Below are 23880 nucleotides of genomic sequence, written 5' to 3' on the forward strand. Positions count from 1 at the left end.
ATAAAACACAGACATTGGTGTATTGTGGGTTATTTGCAAACGAAAATATCAACACACCATTTCACTGTCTGCTTTGTATCTTTTAGGCATCGGAGAATGAAAACAGAGATGTAATATATATATATATATATATATATATATATATATAAAATCTCTTATATCTAATAGCCCCCTGCAATCTGTGTTCCTGTATACTTTAAACATGTTTAGTTGCAGGGGCAACTAAGGCTGGGTCATGACCGAAAGAACGAGATCCAGGGTACAAGCGGCCAAAATGGGTTTCCTCAGGAGGGTGGCTGGCGTCTCCCTTAGAGATAGGGTGAGAAGTTCAGTCATCCGTGAGGAGCTCGGAGTAGAGCCGCTGCTCCTTCGCGTCGAAAGGAGCCAGTTGAGGTGGTTCGGGCATCTGGTAAGGATGCCCCCTGGGCGCCTCCCTAGGGAGGTGTTCCAGCCACGTCCAGCTGGGAGGAGGCCTCGGGGAAGACCCAGGACTAGGTGGAGGGATTATATCTCCAACCTGGCCTGGGGAACCTCGGGATCCCCAGTCGGAGCTGGTTAATGTTGCTCGGGAAAGGGAAGTTTGGGGTCCCCTGCTGGAGCTGCTCCCCCCGCGACCCGACACCGGATAAGCGGACGAATATGGATGGATGGATAGTTGCAGGGGCATAGCACAAAATTCTGGGCCCTGTGGAAAGGCATTTTCTATGGGCCTCTCCCCGAATCCACAGCTATTCATTCTAGCATCTTTTTGGGCCCTCCTCACACAGGGTACTCAGTCCTCTTTTTCCCCCCAGTCCGACGCCCCTGTTTAGTTGTGTTGCATCTCCTAAATTGTAGATAAAAATAAAAAAACTAGTGTAACCTACTAATTTCCACTTAGTGGTTGTAGTTGAGATTTCATCTCTGATGGCCTGTTCCCAAAGCTGAAATGTATTGGGTTTGTTTCATCTTCAGTTAAGTCCAGCTTCAGACATTAAGACCAGGACCAGTATGTCAAGTACCTTGTTTGCTCACGTTGTTAACATTTGAGGAATATCACTAATCTTTCTTTATCACCGGCTGGGATGGAGATTTATTTTAAATGGCTTTCATTTCTTTAAGACAGGGCTTGTTTTACCACATCCCAGACTCAAAACCAAAAGTGATGAAAACATTTAAGGTAGTGGCTCCAAGACTTCCGTTTAATGCAGGTTCAGATCAAGAAACCACAGAGAAGTTCTGAAAAGTCATTATTAATATTGCAATCAATGCACTTGTTCAATTCCTATTAAAACCATACATGACCTGTCATCCTAACTTCATATATTTGACTCGTGAGGGATTAATGACAAGCTAAGGCATAATCTGTCATGTCATGATGAGATAGTCAATATTTGTTAGAAAATGCAGTTGTGTTTTAAGCATTTACCCTTTAAGAATTTAACTGACCATACCAAGAAGTCAACAAAAGTACCCATTTTCAATAGTCTTTATTGAATGAAGCAGCACAAACATTACAAATGTTTACAGAAGACTTTTACTTCAAATTGTACAAAAGTTGTACCAAAGAAAAAAATCGAAGTCATAGTAGGTTAATTAAAAGTTTATTGTGCAAATAAAAAATAAGACATAGTGTTATTGACCTTGGCTAATACTACGGTTAAGAAATGCTGACCTCTTAAAAAAAGAAATACTGACCTAGCCTACGGTCCTGCTTGACAACATGTGAAATAGTTTAAATACACAAGAACTAACTGCTCATTCTTCACAAACCAAAACGAGTGAGCCCTGTTGTCAGAAAATAGAAATTCTCAGTTTTCTTTGTGCTTGTGAATGTGCAAGTGTTTGTGTGTGTGTGTGTGTGTGTATGTGAAGGAGTGACTGTGCATTTTGATGTGCATATGTGAGCTTGTCGGCCCCCTGGGACTCAGTGCATCCTGCCTTAAATAGGTAAGACAGGAGGCCTCACAGACCAACTGTGTATGCACACCATAGAGAAGCGCTTCTGGTGTTCATAGCAAGTTTGTAGTAGTTAATACTGCTGGCGATGCTAGTCTAGGCACAGGGTTAGCTTCTTTTCCTACTGGCCTGCCAACCTTGGCCACTGGAGTGAGAGGCGGCACATTGAGCCAGGATCATCCAGCTCAGAGGAGACTTCAGAAATCAACTGGCGGCTGGTTCTTTCCTCTGATGCTGGAGCATGCCTGTCACACTCACTATGTCCTCCTCAGGTACCTAGAAAATGATAGAGGAAAGTAGTGTCAGTTAAATTTTCTCCTCCTTGGGGGGAGAAGAACAAGCTGTAAACACAACCTATTATAATAAAGTTGTTATGGTGAACGTGTTAACAAACAGTTGCCTATTTACACATTCAGCAGACATGGAGTCCCTAAATCCAAACTCTCTTTTTTAGCCTCTGATGTGGTCTCCACCATCTCTTGAGAAAAATATCAGATTCTTTAGCTGTTAAATGCTTAACTACTAAAGTTCCGAAGTGTCCGAACCCGGCCCGAGCCCGACAGGCATTAAGAAATGTATGTCCGAGCCCAACACAGTTAAAATGTCATCTTTTTTCCTCTCATACTAATGACACATGTAGGCTACGTTTATTTGGGTGGAAAGCCCTTTTTTATTAAGCAACTGTAGTAAGGCATTCGGAAATATCAACAAGCACGTTAATAAGCTGTTAAAATGTTCAATGTGTTAACCTTTCCTGATCGCTTCGTTTCCGACCGCGATCAGAAAACCACGGGAGACTCATCACCTCCAGGGCCGACGTTATAACATGAATAACCACTAACTGCTCCGGTTGCAACTACAACACGTCTGCTTCCTCTTTATTCTATCACTTACCACACACACACACACACACACACACACACACACACACACACACACACACACACACACACACACACACACACACACACACACACACACACACACACACACACACACACACACACACACACACTTCTCTTAAAAAGGAGCCGCAGCACCATTTTACAACAAATTCCTTATCGCGCTGATGTGACCGAGCCCGACTCGACCCCAACCATAATTTAAAATAAATATAAATAAATATCTGTCCGAACCCCCCCCCGGCTCATCGGGGCCCATCGGGGCCCGTCGGCCTCGGGTCGGGTATCCATGCCTTATTAACTACTATTACCAGGTATTTGCTAACTTTGTCTGGATGTTGGTCAGGTTGTATCCAGTAGGTTTATCAGATCTTTTACCATGAATACAGCTGCCTGTTGGGGCTGGAACAAAGTTAGCTGTGAGAGTGAACCAAAACAGTAAAGTTGCTGTCAAAAACAAAACAAAACTGAGCTGAAAATCAGACAGGAACAACAGATAAATGTAGAGTTGGGTGTTGTCTACATAACAATAAAAATTCAAGAAAGTAATAGACCCAGAATTGAGCCTTGTAGCACTCCACATGGAAGTATAGCCTGCAAAACCCCAGATTTTCAAATCTAAAAGTTGTATTTCAAAGTTATTGTAGTGTTTGACTGTTCATACCACAGAACTTTAATCATACAACACATTTTCACTACAGTTTCCCAAGACATTGAATAGATTTGAACTATTGCTACAGATTAAAAGGATCTAATCTATAGTATATCTAGAAGTTTTCCAACCCACCTTGCAGATGTAATTTCCCCTGATTGCACTATTTACAAGAAGTGTGCAAGCGGAAGACATTGTGATGTCACAGCTAGTTTTTTTTTTTTTTTAATCAATGGAATTAGCCATCATTAGGCTGGTCTGTGGTTAACATTGATACTGCTCAGGTTTACAACTTTGCAGTGATGACAGAACATCATGACAATGATAAAGTGTTAACGGCCTTCAATGATTAAGACTCAATGACGTGCTAGATTGCATAATATAGCTATGAAAGCGAGTTACACACTCAAAGCATTCTGTGTAATGTAAAAAGAAACATTAAATACCATGTGGAAATCCTTCATTTTGTTCACATTTGGTCAGTATTTGGTGACTAGGCTTATTAAACAGCCCAACTTTCTCAGACTAGAAAGTTGTATGAATACTTCACATTGTAATGCAAAGAGGAGGGAGAGCAGAATAAACAGGATTTCTATCAATGCAGTAATATGAATGACTTGGTTCATCCCCGGTGCACACTTGCAGTCTAAGGGTTTTATAGTTCACTCTATTTTTAACCTAATATGTTTCTTGAAACCCTTCAAACTAACCTACAAATTAAGGTTTAGGGTATAGTGACTAGAAAGCGGCGTAGCAATATATTTAGGGCTTTAGGGCTTAGATAAGTCTACTATGTCAAAGACTAAAAAGTCAATGTGAAAATGAAACCACAAAACATTCTGAGGAGATAAGAGTCTTCTCCAACATAAAGATGGTTAATTACTTAAATTTAGCTTTGCTGATTTACTTGGTGACGTATAATTTTGCGATAAGTTTCTGGGTAACAGCAAACCCAGATATAACATTTCTTGGTAATATGGGTGGCAGGAGTTGGCAGACGGTGTCTGTGTGGTAAAGGGTAAAGCCAAATCTATTCTGAGATCACTAAAAACACTGTTTGAAGTGGATAAACTATAGTTATTTTAATTGGCTTAGGCTGAAAAAGATTTTTACATTGTATTAAAAACTCTAACCTAGTACCTATTACATCTTAATTGAAGAAACATTTATTATTATCATCACACAAAGATTGTAATGGCCATGTAATTATACAAATAATGTCCACAATTAAATGCATCTTTAAACGCCATACACAACGCATTAAGTTGGACATCAAACTCAAGGACATATTGATGTCTGCCTGAATTTGTTTGGTCAAATTCAGACTCCAAACAGACATGTTTTAGGCAAATAGTCTAAATGAGATAAGGTGTTAAAAATGCTTTATTTTCTAAATTTGTATGTATGTATTTCAATGTGTAAATGCATATGTGCATTATAGGATTTTTTAAAGCATATACTTGCAAATTCATTTCATCAATTTTATAAACATACAAGGCCATATTCTTTTTTTTTCTTTCTCAAATTTATAGACACGCTTGGATCAGTGAGAACATTGTCAATCTGATTTGGAATCATCTGCCTTAAGCATTCCTCATGATTAAACCTCACAGGAATGCTGGTTAATGTGACATATTCTTGGTCTTTTATCAGTCTATACCTCCCACTTTACGAAACAAGAATCTGAGCTAAGAGTAACCCTTTTTTGAGTCACAAATGGGTCGACGTTTTGACTACCATGACAACGATTGCGGTGCCGTGGTAATGGCGTAAAGATGTTGGACTCACCAGAGCATGGTCAAAGCTGAAGGTGCTTATGTAATAGGCAGAGATGTCGCTGTCAGCCAGAGGCTGAGATATCTGGGCAACTATACCACATTCATCTAAAAACAGAGAGTGGAGTATTAGCATCAAACATTAACAGGTGTTATTAAGCCAAATTTAAAATCTTTATTGCATAGAAATGTATGTACATATCTCATATATAGTTAAGTTATCACAAAATAAATACAAATAATACAAAAAAGACATTTATTTAAAGTGCTCATATTATGCTTTTTGGCTTTTTCCCTTTCCTTTATTGTGTTATATATCTTTTTTTGTGCATGTGGTAGGTTTACAAAGTGAAAAAGCCCAAAGTCCACCCCAAAGGGACGTACCATCTCCAACAGAAAACACTGTTCACAAACTGCTCCAAACAGCTCTGTTATAGTCCAGCCTTTACTTCCGTGACGAACGTGTGTCACTTTGTAACACGTTCCAATGCTCGCCTAGCTGCTAGCGTGGCACTCCCTCATTCTCTGCTTCTGACTGGCTAGTAGTCCTTACCTAGCTACTGCGCATGTGCGACTCCCAACAAAGATGGAACAGAAGTGAGATGTCTCACTCTGTAGCTAAAACAAAGAGTTCAACACACAGGGTGAAAAAAGGAGCTGCAGCAATGTTTAGTACAACAAAAATAGTTTTTTTTTTTTAAAATTAAACCATGTAAACCTATTCTGATATAACCTCTAAATACAATTATGAACCTGAAAATGAGCATAATATGAGCACTTTAAAAATCACATCTGTGTCAACAACAATGAAAATAAATACACCTGCAACAACATCTTGGTAAAATGAAGACTCCTAAAACAATATTTTAGGTTTATTATTTCCGAACCACTGAGTATTCCAGTCACACGTTAAACAGCTCGTCTGCTCATTTTAATCCCATATTTTATTTTTATATCAAAGACTCAGTATCTGATGTGTCACCTGAAGATGACGGCAGTGCAAATCACTGAGAACAGACTTTGCTTATATTTGGAACATATTTGGTTGGAGTTGGACCATTTCTTTACACCAGGGCTCACAGGTGTGGGAAGTGGGGGTGCTGGGGGTGCTGCAGCACCCCCTGGTGGCGAAGCTTTTAAACTGCGACGACAATAAATATCTCTGGTTGTTGTTTCTGTTCCACGACATTTTGTATGTCACGTTTGGGGTGTGTGGGATGAAGAGAGGGACAATTTTAGTAATTTTAAAACAACAAGCATTCCACTCAGTCAAAGATCTTGCTCGCTTTGTATCAGCTCTACATCTACAAACAAGAGGGCTCTTCACCAAGGTGGAAAAGTTGATCCACTAGTGTCTACTGCTGGCTCCGAAACAGGGCTGGACTGGCCATCTGGCATAACAAGCATTTTCCCGGTGGGCCAACAAACTTTAGGGCCGAATCGCTGATATAATATTGTATAATAACATTGGTTAATTTTCTTTATTGGCACTGGCCTGACCCAATCAAATCCAGGAACCCCTTCCCCAAGAAAAAAAGCCGAGGTACAGTAGGCCCTATGTTGGGATATAGTTTGCACACTGTCAGCTCAGCTGTACTTCATGGAGGGGAGGGGCAAGTGAGTGGTCTGCAGAATAAAGAGCCTGTGTAACATAGTATCTTTAGATTGAACGTGGACCCCACCCGAAAATGACTTCCCGCGCCTCTGCCAAGGCTGTTCCAAAAGCAGATGGGACTTTACCCTATGACTGACGTGCTCTGAACTGTGGAGTAAATTACTACAGTTTTAGGTATTTAAAAGTGGCCTCACCAAAGCCCAGCGGTTGTCCCCCTATACGGATCATTCTCCACAGCTCCCCGGAGGAGCTGGTGAAGAGAAGATCAGCAGGAAACCTATAACACAAAGATCAAGCACTGATTTCTATCAAGCAACCAAGTGCAAAGATACACAAGAGCATTCCAGAGATAGACAGGGGAATACCCTCTAATATAAAAATGTGTTGGTGCTGCAACAACATTTGTGCCATTCCAGCGTTTTAATGTGCATTCTTAAGATGTCAAAAGGTGGACTTGGCCAGTGTAAGGTATTAGGACTCCTTACTGTCTCTGAGCCTCAGTGTCCATCACCAGTGAGATGTAGCCATCAATGAGGGAGAAGGAGAAGAACTTGATACAGTCCAAGTCCTGGTTGGGAGATGACGCATCCTCTTTAGGACTACAGAGGAAAAGAGACATTTGGTGACATTAGAGAAGCAAAAGTAGGCAGCATTATTTAAAGAAAGGGGATTTATTTAATAATAATAATAATAATAATAATAATAATAATAATAATAATAATAATAATAAAGGAAGTAACACAATACACAGAGATACACAGTTATTCAAAAGGAATAAAACACAATGATAAAATAATTCTATTGAATAGTTCTTTGGATTATATATACAATTTGGATTTATATTATGATCTGCTAAAGACCTGTAGAGTAAGGCAGAATGTTTATTTAATGTTCCATTTTACTATATTTTAAATTTAGCAATTTTGATAGGTGAACTTCCTTTTAGTGTTTCTGTCACAGGGCTTGCAAATTATTATTTTTTTAATCAAAAGAAAACTACTTTTGATTCTAAAACTACAAAAAGAAAGCAAGAACAAAAGAAATTACAACAAAAGAAAGACAAATATTAGCCTTGTATGTAACTTTCCCTGCACAATAATCCCAATAATCAATAATTAACCCTAACTCTCTACGTTGAACCTGTATGACCTGTGTGGCTACCTGCCATGTTTGCATCATGTGGTGCCACCTTGTGTTTCAAAGAGGTACTGCAGTAGAGTGAGCAAGTTCCTCAGTTCCTCACCAGTTGGAATAAAAGAGGACGTCAATGAGCGTGGTGGCGATGGACGGCAGTGTGTCCGGGTCCAGAGACATGACACAGAACTGGTTCTGGGGGATCAGCACCGGGTGAACTGTGGGCTGGATGGCTGCAAGAGCAAGGACAGTGTTAGTTTGTAAGAAAAGCTGAACTAGAAGTGTTTTTCAGAAAAAAGCATAACCAACAGATGCACCGAAGATATCGCTTTCTTATACTCTTACATTTTTCTATTTAATAAAATCGAAAAAACAATTCATAGAAAGGTCTTTTGAGATATTTTTATAAATGTAAACTGTAACGATCCAATCTTCTTCAGGCATTTTAACTCAAACTGTTTACTAGGGGCTGGATTTCCTGTATTTGTTTACATTTGCATTATGCAAAACAAAACAGCATTGCCAGTGGGTAAAAAGTTTCCAAATTATTCTGACATATGGATCGAGTTAAAAAAAAACATGTTTTGGTCTTTGATGTTGACATTAAGCTGGCATCTTAGGGATGCAAAGATTTGAAAGATTGTGAAAGGGTGGAGATAGTTTTCAGCATGTTCTGCTCTCTTCGTACAGCATGTTCTGTAACTTCATGGTGACGTAAAAATAACTTCCTGTAAGGGACACAGTGATTCAATGCAGTTCGAAATGTTGCTGTATGTTTAAAATTTGGTGCGGACGCAGCCTGTTTGCATTGTTTCTTTATGTGATCTCAAATACAGCAATGTTTGTGTAAGTCAAACATGGCTTTGTTAAGCACAACAGGTGTCCTAGAAGGTTCCTCTAGCTATAAATACACATTTCATTTCACTCTTCATAATGGCACACATGGTTTGATTATTGTCAAAAAAAAGCCGGGCTTGAACATAAAATAACTACAGAGAAGCACTCTTGTTTCTGTACTAGGCAAGGCAAGGCAAGGCAGCTTTATTTATATAGCACATTTCAGCAACAGGGCAATTCAAAGTGCTTTACATAAAACATACTACTACTCTGTATGGATCTCTCGGTTTCAATAAAGTAGTTTTTTTCCTCATGGGGTGATTACTAAAACAAAAATGTATTACAAAATCCTGATGCCTATTTAACAATAATTTCACACACTGCATGTAGAATTTAATTGAGGGTGGGGAACACATGGTTAACCGATTTCACTTATAACTTTAAATTGGCCTATGTTATTTTATTTATTTTTTTAAGTGATTCATTAAACAGCTTTTATTTTCTAGTGTGATCATGAAAATAATTACACTGCTGTCTTAAGAAGTCAGCGGCTGTTTAGACCTTGCGTGTTCTGTCTCAGTTAATGTGACTGCCTTACATTCAAATTTGAGCTGTGAAGAGTTACAGAAATGTTATTCAGACTTTAGAAGTGTCGGAGCGACCACAGCAAAGTTTCTCAAGTTGGTCTTCTAAAGCGCTGGTCCTACACTGTTACTTGAGTTACTCCTAAAATCATACAGGAACAGAAATAATGCATGACTCACATCTGGGTTGTGACCTGTGACTATAGATCACTTCCTATTTGATGAGTAAGTCTTTCAACTTTGCACAAAGAACCTGGAGGTGGTGCTAGAGGATCTAAACTTCATCCTCTGAGACATGCTCGATCAATACCTGAGAGGTAAGGGAATTCATACTAAACAGGACAGTGACCGATACCTTCTTTTCCGTTCTTCTGGAGGCCGTTGGAAACCTCCTGACAATGCATAGGGACAGACTCTCCTCCCACCTCCTTGTAGATATTGAACTCCTCCTCCAGAGTCTGGATGACCACAGATAGGTCATTCTCTCTCACCTACACAACACACACTTGGAGCATACATATCACATAGTCTACAATGACTTTATTTGCCATACAAGGTCAGTTTGTGTTGTTTGAGGCAGAGCCGGCTCATTTTAAGAGAATATTTGAGCTCAACCAGCAAGTGGCCCATTAATATACTTGCTGACACAAACGTCTGTCAAGGTGTTATCCATTTTCGCCCACTAAACACTTTTGCATGTAATATATCAACTAACTTTTAGTGCCCTCAGCTCTGTCTGGAATTAATTCCTTAACTACAAAATTGGTGAGTGGACAAAATGCTGCCAGTGTGGCTTTATTTATTTATTTATTTTTTTTTGTCTGGCAGAGCTCAGTAGGTGAAAGGCTTCACTTTGCAATTACAGGTCTGGAGTTTTTAATACATTTAGAGAGTTGGAAAATTGCTCCAGATGTCTCTAAATAATACAACAGGGAACAGCTCACTGTGCTTCTTTCATTTTAAAATACTTGTGAGCGCCGTTTAGACTGTGGAAGAGAAAGAAAGTAAAAAGACCAAAGTAGACGGGACTCACCAGGATAAAGTCGGTTTGATAAGTGGAGAGCATGAAGACAGAGACGTGCTGCTGGGCCAGAGGGGCGATGACCGACTTGGCGATCTTGGTCACGCCAACAGCCTGTGAGCTGCTGGAGGAGTTGCCATTGGAGACCACGTTGAGCGGCAGCCAGATGGAGCTTTCTACCTTGAGATGCTCTGAGGGCTGGAGCTCTGAGTGGGGTCAAGAAGAGAAAGGGGGGTCAGTGGGCATGGGCACAATATCCATGACTTTACACTAATGTTTTTAAGTGAACATGCCCAAATAACAGGGATTTGCCGATCAAAGATCTTTCTTTTGTAAGTTTTGGTTTCAACAGCATTTCAATGACTACTGTATATTTCAATGTTCAGCAGGTCCTAACTACACATTAAAATAGTCATTTAGATGCCGCTGATGCGGTTTTAAAGGGGCACTCCACCCAGTTTTCTAACAGGGTATAGTCAGACAAAAGTCACATTTTGTGTTCGGCTTAAGATGTCAAATATTTGACAGAACACATGCATTATAAACTGGCGGCATGGAGTTTGAAAGATGCAGTCATTTACCAGGCAAAGAAGGTCTGATGAAATATGCTACTTGGCTTGCTTTATGGGAAATGTAGGATGCAGTGTTTTCAGAACTTGACCCATGGTAAGGGACCAAAAAAAGTCAGGATATCTTGGCCTTTGCTCCACCAATTTTTGACTATTGAAATCTTTGAAATCATAACTGCAAACACTCCTAGTGCCAGCATTACATTACATGGGAGTATTTAAAGTCAAACAGGACAACGGAACTCTAAAGAAGCCAGTAATAAAGTGTAATCTATGCTAGAATAAAATAAAAAACAAAACACACGCAAAATGATTCAGTCATAATCTCAGTGGAAAAAGTCTTGAAACAAACCTCCAAGAGCCAAACTGTACCGGTAAAGAGGAACAGCTTTCACAAGCTAATACAAACCATCAGGGAAGTGACAGATGTACTGTATACAACCAACTGTCATGCAACCAACATTTCTACAGCGACCACAATAGTGACTTGGTAACTTCAAAGTAAAAGAACCCTTTTGATGAAGGGTTTAACCACATGACAACTTTATGTTTCCGGTGATGCACTCTTAAAGGTTTGTGAAGGTGTAAACTATTAGGCAGCTGTAACAATTTTCTCTTGATTGCTGCTCAGTATAACGTACATGCACTTCCTCTCCCCCACCGTCTGCATCTGCCTTTGCCTTCACCATAAAATGCCCCTATTTATATCGCACAGTAACACAAGTAAAACTTAGTTGTTTTTTTTTAAACAGGTCAAAGGTCAAACAGGGAGATCCCTCAGACGCAGCTGTAACAACCTGAGTCTGTAAACCAAAGTGTCAAACCAGGATATTTCACTCGTTCGTCCCAAAATAAGACTCGAGTGGAAGCTGGCAGCTACCTGGGAAACAGGTGTCTATCCAGGAAGTGAACAAGACGCTGAAAGAAAGAGATACTGGGGTGATGACTGAGTGAAATGGGCACCCCAATCTTAAGAGTGTCACTTAAAAAAAAACAGGTTCAAACGAAGAATACATTAATAGCTTCCCAGCTATTCATACACTGCTCAACTACAACGGGGGGGAAGAATTCCTGAATGCTTAGGAGAGAAGAAAAAAAACAACTTTCTTTTGCATGTTTAAAATCTCAGAAACATTCAGAGGAGGCACAAATATTTTTGGTTATGGTTTTTATTACCATTCATTCAGCTAACTAAAAGCATTACCAAATGGCATCTACCTCCTGCAGTGAATACTCCTTTTTCTTTACTCTCTTTCAAAGAGACCCTGTTCTGGTTGGCATAATTTGTCACAGACGGCCTCTTGTGGCTTCGCTACACCAGATTTTACCTCTTAAAATAGGCACTCAGTTAGAAGGAGAGCAAAGGAGACAGAGAGAGAAACAGAGCACCCGGAGGCAATATTTGCCTTTAACAACTACATATGTGTAAAAGGACTAGACAAAGATGGCTGGATGAGGAGTGGATGGGACTACAACATGTCCACACTAAGTTTTACTGTGGACTCTGTCCCAAGAGTGTAGCCGGACTGAAGGGAAGATTTTAAAAAGGGCCTAAGTAAGTTATTAAATACTTTAATAATTTATGAATCTATCCATTATCTTCTTTGTCTAACAATCGTTCAGTGTATAAGACAATTTAAAAAATAAAAAAGGCATATATCCATTACAATTGACTAAGAAAAAGTCTTAAAAAGTCAAACATTGCTTAAATTCTCTGACCAACCCTCAGAAACTGAAATAAATGGCGCATTAATGAACAAAAAAAAAAGAAGTCAGGATTTAATCTTATTGAACCCACTAAAGACCATCTCCAGCAAACAGTTGTGGTGTTGTGTGCTGACTTTTGCTTCCAAGAAACACATTCACATTGCACTCACATGACCAACCTTCTCTGTCTGTGATGCTTTATACCAAAAAGATGAGAGAGGCAACTTATTTTTTGCATGGATATTGACTCTTCTACAGCTTTATTTCCTACGTTATATTATCGTATACAGCCCCTCCTACCTTGTGAGGTCTGTTCAGGGAACAAGGAAGGAAGTAACAATAGTTTGGTTTAACAACAAAGTCCTATGCTGTGGCCCAATTCAAGACTACATACTTACTTGCTAACCAGGTTTTAAAGGTTATTTATATAGTAAATTTAACTTAAAAGGTATATGGTATATGTAACATTTCTTCATCAATATGTCTAAAAACAACTATACCTATTTTGTAGAGTTGTGTACTTACACTATCCCAAAATGTTTCCAACAATTTTCAAACCCAGAGAAATCTGTTATTTTATTTCTGACACGGGACTTTTCGTTTAGTCACCTGTCAGTGGCGCCATATAACCTTAGACCCCTCTAGTTACTCCCATCAAAACACAGGAACCCAGATGATACCTTCGAGAGTAATTGTAAATCATACAATGTCACAGAAAGAGTTATAACCGTAATACTGCTTTTTTTTCTGCCACACAGCATTGTTTTGTCATTAATTACATGCCACTTTGCAACACAGTAATACAGCACAGACCTTATTGATTCAGTTTAACGTTACTACAATGTAGTAACCGGATGTTAATGAACGGTCGGGAAACAGACCATATCAGACCCTAGGCACCGTCAGAATAGCGGCTATTGGTAACGTTACGTCTCCGTTAACGTTGCCGGTGTTCGTGCCGAAAATCTCCTCCCTGCCGAATTTCTCCCCCCTTCGTGTTTAGCTATCTTTACAGTTAAGGCACCAAAAAGACTAGTTAAGATTACCAAAAAGTGAAGGGGGAGATAATTCCGGGCAGCTGGAAGATCTTCTACTGCTACACGACCACGGTTTGATTGAGAGACCCCTAGCGGCAGAAAATTACATATTGCACATCTAAAGTGTAAATTTGTTGGAGTTCCCCTTCAAGTTTCCAAATTTGGCGGTAGCTTCCCTAAAACTTGTTTGGTTGACGTTCATCAGTGCATGTCTTGCAACATTTTCTATCATTACAAAATGTTAAACCAAGGTACAGTACAATCATTTATTGTATTCTACCTGCCAAACACTACACTACAAAGATTAGTATATAGTGTATAATTTATGGTATCACTTTATGGTGTACAAGTGGGACTAAAGTGGTCAGAGTGTAGCAGGACAAACCCCTGCCCGATGAAAGATGTATATGCACAAGGGTGTTTTACCTTTGAACCCTTCCTCGTCAAGGACGACTGTGTAGTTCTCTGGTGTCTCCGTCAGACTGAAAAACTTACATCTGAAACAGGAGAGGAAGTACAGATGAACAGAGGCATGTGGTTTAGGTAGATAAAATAAGGAGGCCAGAGGAAGGGGAAAGAGAGTAGAAGAACAGTGTTATTAAATTTGCAACCAACAAAAGGAAGTTACCAGGAATCAAGTAAATAGGGTTCCCCGAAATCAACGCTGGTTTCAGGACTGGCTTTCACTCAATAAACACAAGACCTGAGCTCATTATTATGCCAGCATCACCCCTTTGTCTACAGCAAATGGTGGGGAACGCATCAAACTGGGGCACTGCTTCAGTTACCAACTGCTGCATTCAAGGAAAGACCGGACACTGCCGCTCTAAATATGATGATATGCAAGCTTCAAAATTTACAGGATGTTTATATGCATCTGCTATTAAAATCTTGTTGTTGTTTTTGCAGCAGCACCACTCAGGTCTGCATTTTGCAGGCTTTGAGTCATCCACCAATCTGCAATTTTGGAAAAGTTACTTTTGCTACCTTCTTCTACTTTGTTCTAAAAAAAAAAAAAAAAAAAAAAGAGCCACTTTGGTTAAATATTTGAAAAGACGGTGCAGTTTTACAACCTGATACAGCCCATTGGGGTTAAAAAAGGTACAAAGAAAAGACCATTTATTACCAGAAATTACCAGCTAGTATCAGGTGTTGTCATTTGGGATCTGCACCTTTACATTCCTTGATTACACGTGTACTACATTCACTCTCCAGTTGGATATTTGCATCTTCATCAGGTTTGGGGCCGAAAGCATTTGCTTTCAAAGGCTGTTGCTTGGGCTGGCCACAGTGGTCTTTGTGGGGAAAAAGTAAATAGGCCCATGGGATTTGGTACGGGTTGAGGGAAAGCTGGACAGTAAAACACAGATTTTCTTGGATAACATCAGCTTTTAAGGCCATTATACTTCAAATCAAATTTTTGGATGGGAGATATACACTGGCCAGTCCAGGCTTTCCTTTTGAGCTTTCAAAACACTCAACTCAAACTTTTAAGGGCTTCAAGGGTTTTTCACTTTCTGGGAAAGATTTCCTACCACTGTTAAGATTCCATACTAGACTCCTAACTCTATACTAATGTAATAGATTTAGGAGGAGGAGTTATTACAGCCATCCAGGGTTCTTGAAGAACAAGTCCAGTTTATTTTTCTCACAGACAATTTTAGGTGACTGGAGCACTTCCAAGACTTGGAAAATACTCCTGGCTGAATCATGAATACAAGCAACTGCATTAGAAATTATGTTTTTTTTTAATTTTTTATTAAAACTCAAACATACAAGCCTGTGTACATAAAAATACGAGGAGAAAAGTCAACTACAACTTCTAACGAGCACTATGGTTAAAAACATTCAATCACTTAAAATCATGCTTTGTCTTGGAACAAAAAGCTGAAGCAAAAGAAACTTGATGAAATGATTAGCAATTTAGGTGGGCTTACAATCGGGGTGAATTTTACATGAATTTGGCAACTATGGCGCCGATTGGGATCCAGCTCTGATTTGCACCTCTGACCAACTTCTTCTGCATAAAATGGGTGTAGTATTTAGAGCCAGCACCATACTCTTTACTCTCAGAAACATAATAATTTAGTAAATTTAGTAGTATTAAATTTATGATATTACAGTTTCTATGATGAGAAACACTGAGAATATCATTGAAGGAAAACTTTACTTTTCACAACTATGTGCTCATCCCATTTTGCATCTCTAGAGAAGCAAATTAGGTGAATTTTTAAGGAATAGTTTGACCTTTTGAGAAGCCTTGTTATCGTACAGAACACTCTTTTTTGGTAGAGACAAAATATATAAGCAATTTCTACACAGATAACCTCTCTTTGTTTTCTTTGAAACCCTAAAAAAGGAAGCGCTACATATTCCTGTTTTTCCTAAAACGCCTCACTGGAGGTACATTCCTCTGCTTATCAGTCAGCTGAGGCTATTACAGTAGAAGCCAGAGTGAGACTGCAATACTCCTGACTCAGCAAAAAGTAATTCCTGCCATGAGATGGGACAATTGCCCCACAGAGAGACAAAGAGAGAGACAGAGAGAGAACACTGTAACACTAACTACCAGCTGTGCTAGTGAGTTCCGCCAACCCATTGTGTAACAATACCCCCCTCCTTTCCTGTTGACCTTTCACCTTCCCCAGGTCGCAGTTTCCTGCAGGTAGTGTGTGCCAAGCATCTATGCTGCCAGTGAGACTGATCAAGTGTGGAGCTGTATTACATGCGGTGGGTCTTTGGAGAAGACAGCAAAGGCTCTTATATTACACCTGTAAAGGCAGCCAAAGCTCAGCCACGTGTGTTGTCAAGAAACCTAAAGGAAATCCATCTGCGAGTGCTTGTTCCTGTTGGTGTAGAACAGATAAAACTGATATGATGCTTGACCTAAGCCCCATTACAGAATACCCACAAGCAAAGAGGAAAATCAGTTTGCCTAACATTGTTTTTACAATCACTATTCAATCCTCTACTGTCGAAAGAAGATTGGTATTACCTACAATCGGTACATCCCTGGAATACTTATGAAGACAAAACTTATCTCTTGTTGGAGAAATGACTTCCATTTCCTTCCAAAAGAATGAATCTGCTCAATAACAATAAGATATGTATGTCACTTGTATCACTTGTAGAATAAATGCATAGAGGTTTGACAAATATGTAGGTCCATCAACACACCTAACATCTCCCCACAACACAGCTTTCTGTACTTAACCTTACATCTACCCTTGCCTCCACATCAACACATAAGAGAAAAACAGACAAGTAAAGGGCAAACAGAGCCCAAAGGAAACAGCACTGTATGTAAGGGTCGGGTTATACTCAAACAAAACTAATTTGGATGACGTGTTGGAAATCATGTGTTTACAGTTGTACATTCAAAAGCAGAGTATAAAAGCAGATTGTCATAGAGAGAAGGGAGATGCAATATCATTTAAATAGGTTGATAATGGCGATATCATTTAAATATGTGCAAATGGTGCACATTTTCAGACAGTTTCTCTTGAAAGACATTGATAGTGTTGCACTCGGCGGGTGGGGGTGAATGCCGGATCGTGGGTTTCGAAAAAGTTACAGAAATTGTCGAACACAGCTCCGTTCTGATGTGGGAAGGTGTGTGCGTGGGCGGGTGTTTTAAAATATATTCAAAACATGCAACAAGCACTTCTGAAGAAGCATACTGGCAGTTTTAAATCATGAACCACCTTCTGATACACACATATCTTAAACTAAAGAAGGATGTTCAGCTTTAACAAACACAAAAACATAACTGCCCTGGATTTTTCCTCGCTACAACCTCTCAAAAAAAAAAAAAAAAAAAAAAAAAAAAAAAGACATTATCAACAATACATAAAAAAAATTAAATAAAATACAATACACTGTCCTCATCATCCCCCATGTCTTCAAAATAGTCTGTAATCATTGAGAAAAATACAAAGTACCACCAACCAGCCCTTTTCCATCACAATGATTAGTGGATTAATCAGAGTTGCACGAATTAGTAAATTTCAGCAATTTCAGTTTTGGACTGTTGGTGAATTTTGGCTGTGCAAACATTTCACAGACTCAATGATTAATCGATTAATCAAGCAAGTTTGTACAGCACTCCTTAACAGTGACACATAGCCTGTGTGTGATCACTGCTGTCAGTGAGTTTGAAAACAAGTTCCTTCAAATGAAACATGAAGGAACATGAAGAGGAGGAGACAGGAAAATAACCAAAAGGGACGAGGAAGCAACAGGTAGCGCGGGAGCGGCCGAGTGGGGAAGATGAAAACCTAGCACGCGGGAGTCTTGACTTTGATCCAGCTGCACAAAGTGATGGGCGGTAGCGGCACTGTGGGAAGGTGGTGGTGGGGTTTTTGCAACTGATGCTCCAGCTGAGGAAACATGATAAGAGCGGAGCAAACTGATGTTGTTGAAGTATGAAGAGTGCGCCGCGAGCCATCGGAGCCTCATCGTCAGTGGACGACCAAGCTGTCTGCTACCTATGCAGCTTGAAACAAACCAATCTGTAGCGTTCTCACGGCCTCCTCTCTTTTCAGAACAATGGGGACGTTTTTTTTTTTTTTTTTTTTTTTTTTTTTTTTTTAAATTGAAATCCCTGCATGTTAGAGAGGGGGCTTGTGTAAACGAGGGGAGCGAGAGCCCCAACCTTGACAGATCACTGAAGCAGACAAGTGGAAAACTCCCCCACCGGGTTTCTGGCTCAGCTGAGGCATTGTTCCAACCCATGTTCTCGTTAGTGAGCCGCCGAAGAAAAGAAAGCAGGACTGTGTGGAGCCTGCAGGGCTGCACCCACAGTACAGTAAGCCCGATATATCTGGCTGATGCTGGCCTTTGAAAGTTACCACACCCATAAACTCCAAACAACAACTAAGGACATAAAAGACTACAAACTAACAGCGTGCAAGCCTGGTCCATACCCCCCTTCCCTTAATGGGAGGATTGATTCACATACTTCAGTGTTTAATAAGAGTTTATAATACATGGCTGATGCATACCCTTTTTGCAAAGGTGCATGAAGATAGACACATGTACACAAATTCCCACACTCATTCTCTCGCCTTAACCCATACCACTACAGCACTTATCTAGCCTTATTTATAGTCCAAACTTAACACCAAACCAAAGACTTGACCTAAATTGGCCTGTCTTTCTTGGTTGTGGTAGCTTGGAGAGTGTGGTAAAAAGTCAAAGCCGCACTGGTACTGGAATTTTCAAAATGCTCCTCGTGTTTTACGAACATATACATCGACCTTATCAAGCCCGGTTGTGTGGCTACTATTTCATCATACATGAACAAAGCAGAGGCCACACATAACAACACGTCACACTTGAGTTGAGAGGCAAAGTAAACCGGAGCTCAGCAACATGCATCCGTCTGCGACAGGTGCGTTGCCCAACTAACCGTAGAAATACGGGGCGCTGCAATGACGCTGCTTCTCTCGTATGTAGGCAACACAGTAGGTCTTAAAAGGTACATTTCACAATTTTGACTGTTACAATATGTCCCTCGCTTTTGAGGGGATTTGACGGTTCTCACACCTTAACCCTTTGATGACATGTAGTCAGTAACTAAATGTTGCTCACCTTCATAGCTAAAAAAGTGTTGCTGATACTTCTAGACCAGGCAAAGTCTTTGACTTCTTTCATCCTCTGCACCACAGGTGCCTCTGTTGTGTTGGATGGTGTTGAAGGAAAATCTATCTTCTTACAATTTGGGATAAGCCTGGCTCTTATATGCAATTACCCTCTTAAAATTCTGCTCAGGACTGCTTTGCAAAACTGTGCGCGCATTCTCAGGGAGCTGTGCTCTAATGAATAGCAGGGGCCTGAAAAAGGGAGATGGCTAAAACCGACTGAGGCAATCAAGCTTGTTTTTGCTCCGTTGTTATGAGTTGCTATGAACTCAATCTTCACCACCACTCCCCAATCGGCATTGTCTATAATTTGACAAGGGTGGTGGGGGCTACCGCGCTATAGAAAAAACAAAGAGGAAAAACACATCCACACCACAGTACGACATATCTCTAAAGCATGCACAACAACACACTGAAAAACAGGCAGGCTTGCTCCAAGGAAGCGCAGCCTGCATTTTTCTAGTTAAGTCTAAGCCCAGCCCTCTTTTTCCTTCTTGACACTGAAAACATCACATAGCCTGTTCAAATAAAAATGTAGGCTCACACTTTTTGAAAGAAATACTAGAGGTGTTGAAATTAATCAAATAATCGATGCGTTGAAATCGTGGACATGGACGATTCTGCACCGATAATCGGGAGGCTCATAATCGATTATTTCCGTTTATAATTTAATGTAGGCCTAACAACATTTCTGTTTACATATTCTGTTATGTTTTGCACATTCAGGAAGTGCCATGTGCTCAGTGCGGTAGTTTTATGTATCCAATTTATTTAGTATTAGAGCACTGCAGAATGTCTTGTTTTTGAAGCTTGAAAAGCTATGAATTAAATATCCTACATGGCTTTAAATAGAAAAATGTATTTGACGCATCGTGATATTGAATCGAAGACATGATAATCGTAATCGAATTGAATGGGGAGATCAGTGAAGACTCACACCTCTAAGAAATACCCCTTCAAAGATTCTTTGTCTTTACATTTGTTATGGCCTGGGTATTACAGTGACCATAGCCTCGCATTGCAAGACCTTCCTCTGCAGCACTGTAGAGGAGGGTCTGGCTAGTCCACACGGCATTCCGGGATGGGAGAAAAACTCTCTGGTTAATTGGCATTTTTTTAAACCAATCACAATCGTCTTAAGCGGCGCTAAGCCCCAGACACAATGACGGTGTTGTTTTAGTCGTGCAACAGAAAACTCAGATTGGACAGATAGTCTAGCTAGCTGTCTGGATTTTCCAGCAGATCTGAGGAACAGTTAACCATAGTCCTCATAAATCCACCTGGAATTTAGAATGCCAACACAGACAAAGCGGAAGGTGTGGGACATCCGGCCTAAAAAGAGGGACCTCCGGCAGAATTTCCAGCGGCACCTGAACAATCCCGGAAGTAGAACGTCGTCGAAATAGACTACAGTGACCACATGCTGTTTGTTAGTCAACTTTTATTCTGAAAATACTGACCACTTCATACCAGGGGTTACACTTTTGTTCCTGCTAGCTAGGTTATTTGCACATCTTACTGTAAATTCTAACAAGCAAAATGATCTGATATTTTGAATGTCTGACAAGTTTTATTTTTATCAAACATGCGTTTCACAGTCACAGCTGTGAAGCTTAGTGTGATGTCATTCAGTGCGATTCATATCCAGTCATACAAGTGCAATCATAAAAGGCTGGGTGGAGAATATTCTTTCATTGTGAAAAACATACATGTCCATTACCATAATTCATGATGAAAACAAAAAGCAGTAAACATACCGCACCTAGGTCTGAACAACGACACACAGAAAAACAAGACTGCAAGACTGCTAATCCAAGGAAGTGCAGCCTGCATGCTTTTCTGGTTCATTCTGTGCCCAGCCTCCTTTTTTTCCCCCAGACACTGAAAGCATCACAGAGCCTATTCAGATGGAAAAATAGGCTTGCACTTTTGGAATAAAAGCCAACTGTAAATCTGGGGATCAGTTCCTGATCATTTACAATTATTCATTAGAAATGAGTTGGCCTTTACCTTAGAAATACTGGCACAATTATACAACCTTGTATTATTCACACTGAGTTATTTATGTAGTATAGCAGTTTATAAGGTGGTAGAAGTCATCATGCAAGTGTGTCTAGTATGAACATGTCAAAATATACTGTATTGCCCAATACTCTGAGACAAATGAGTGCTGAGGGATGCAGCTAGGCGGGAACAGATGTGAAGCGTTTGACAGGACAAGATATGAATCTCATTTCTCTATAGTTGACAAGACATGATCAGCAAATGTTTCCCAGGATCATCCACTTATGCAGACAAGGGCTAGTCCTGTTACTTAGTAAACCGATTATTAAAGGGCCGTGGGGTTGCTAATATTCATATGATGCTTAGGATAAGCAAATCCTGAAGGACATTGTGTTATCTAGACTTCAGACGTCACTGAGCACAAATGCGATCAGAGGAGGAAAATCTTCCCTGACATTTGCTTACAACTTCTTTGTAACTTGACTTGAGAGCAGAGCCACTGCCTGTCCTATATCATGGGCAGCTCAAAGACAGATGTTAAGCTCTTTTTCTAGCCATGCATATGTGGGGCAGCCAGAGCAATAAACAATTACATAACAAAGGGAGGATATCCAGGGATTAACTGAAAACTGGTACTAATACCAACATGAGATCCGGACAACTTGCAAACTGGATGTTGGTTTTGGGTAAAGGAGGTAAAAGGTCGAGTTTGTGTTGGAGAAACAAGGTCCCACATAAATACAGTGCAGGCTTTAACATGTTTGATCAATGCTGGTCTTATGTTCAGTAGAAGCACCATGCATTGCAAAGCATTCATGCATGCATTTTACAGGACTACAAAGTAAATGCACGTTGATATATGAGAATTCCCTGTTAACTGAACTGCTGCAGGTTTTGTTCAAATGTAACCTAGATTATAAACAGATATATAAATATATATATAGCCTAATGAATGCAATCATATCTCCATTGTAAGAATAAGTTCATACATAATCATTTATTTTGGCTAATGTGCAGTTTTCCAAACGCTAAGTCTCTATCATAAACTGCCGTTATTCCCAACAGCTGTGCATTGCAGTATATCACACATGGAGGCTGAGCAGGGCATGAAGCACAGGCAAATAACCCAGTAATGGCTCGGCCACCCAGTGAATGAATAGGAGCTGTGGAGTTATTTCATATATTCGTACTGGATTTCTAAGGGGATTCACTCCGGAGCGACACAATCTGCCCCAGACCCCAAATCATGAGTCTCCTTACCGTGTCCTGTTCCGAAGAAATATCAGTTTAATCAGGGGGTGTGTGAAATTCACCAGCCCATTCTTGCATATGCTGGTGACCCGTAGCCTGTGGTCCAATATGTGTAAGTCCATACTGGCGGTTCCGAGCAGCGCAGTCTCCTCGGTGTGCATGTGCATGCGGCGGAGAAAACGCCTTCTTAGCTGAGTGATATCATTCAAATGTTAAATATAGGCCTGGAGGATGAGCATTACCGACGCCAGCAGACACCACGTCCCGCAGACCGCTGTGCTCGAAAAACATCCGATGCAATCCGACTCCAGCCTCGCTGAACTACTGTATATTCAAATAAAGGGGACAGCCCCAGAAATGACACGCCCCCTCCTCTTAAAGGTACAGCTTTATGAAGTTAAATGTCTCGCGCATGCAGAGCGAGTCCCCTTATGGCGAAGGCGCGAATAGAAATTTTAAATTCCGGTCATCGTTTAAAAATTAAATGATGTAGCATACACTATATGGCCAAAATATGTGGACACCTTTGGGGAACAAAATGTCAAAAGTGTACAAAAACTTGGTCAGAACAGTGTCCCCCAGAACAGTGTAGTTGAATAGCCCTGCTGTAAGCTTCATACAGTCACATTTACCCTCTGGTCAGTGAACAGCTCTTTTGCATATCCAGCGCAAAGAGCCAGAGAGGCAAGAAGGGGAATGGGGTGAAAAATATTAACATTTGGGCCACCAAAAATATACTATTGTAATGTTGTTGTTTTTTTAAGGGTCTTGGAATTTGGCAATAAAATGTTTTGCTTTTTCTAAAAAAGCAAACCTGTCTTTTGTATACATACAAGCTACAGGTTTCCTTTAGGGTCGTGTGGATGTAAGATGTAGGCTATATATTATAGCCTATGGTTGTGTTTAAGTTCTACTTCCTGGAGCTTGCACTGGTTGCCAAGCATATGTGCCTTGCCATGAAGCCCCCGTCAAACCACAAAGTGTCATGTTTACACGTTTTTGTATGGATTAAACAAACAAGATATATAACATTTTAATTAGTGACCTGAAAGATGCTGGTTTAACAGGTTGTATTACCTTTGGACAGAGCCAGATAAACCCTTCCCCCTGTTTCCAGTCTTTATGCTAAACTATGATAATCAGATGCTGTAGCTTCTGATTGACGGGACAGATACAGTCATTGACAGCAGTAAGTGGTGTTGATCTTTATCT

At 40.2% G+C, this 23880-nt stretch overlaps 1 protein-coding gene across 1 annotated transcript; it reads right to left on the bottom strand.

Annotated features, from left to right (window-relative positions):
* Positions 1 to 1452: 1452 nt before the first annotated feature.
* castor1 (cytosolic arginine sensor for mTORC1 subunit 1) lies at positions 1453 to 23012 on the bottom strand. The gene is made up of 9 exons (XM_028579258.1): positions 22678 to 23012; positions 14198 to 14268; positions 10471 to 10664; positions 9793 to 9928; positions 8126 to 8249; positions 7368 to 7481; positions 7077 to 7159; positions 5281 to 5375; positions 1453 to 2214 (listed from the first exon to the last, which is right to left on the bottom strand). The coding sequence occupies exons 1-9, from the start codon at positions 22833 to 22835 to the stop codon at positions 2143 to 2145; spliced, it is 1047 nt and encodes a 348-aa protein (XP_028435059.1). The 5' UTR covers positions 22836 to 23012; the 3' UTR covers positions 1453 to 2142.
* Between the last annotated feature and the right edge of the window lie 868 nt (positions 23013 to 23880).

This window comes from Perca flavescens, chromosome 5, assembly GCF_004354835.1.
Source record: "Perca flavescens isolate YP-PL-M2 chromosome 5, PFLA_1.0, whole genome shotgun sequence".
Classification (NCBI taxonomy): domain Eukaryota; kingdom Metazoa; phylum Chordata; class Actinopteri; order Perciformes; family Percidae; genus Perca; species Perca flavescens.

Coding starts and splice junctions, on each gene's coding strand:
- castor1 (XM_028579258.1), bottom strand. CDS start 22,835: ATGCACATGCACACCGAGGAGACTGCGCTGCTCGGAACCGCCAGTATG. Junction 14,269..22,677: donor TTTCTTCGGAACAGGACACG/GTAAGGAGACTC, acceptor CTCCTGTTTCAG/ATGTAAGTTTTTCAGTCTGA. Junction 9,929..10,470: donor ATCAAACCGACTTTATCCTG/GTGAGTCCCGTC, acceptor TGTGTTGTGTAG/GTGAGAGAGAATGACCTATC.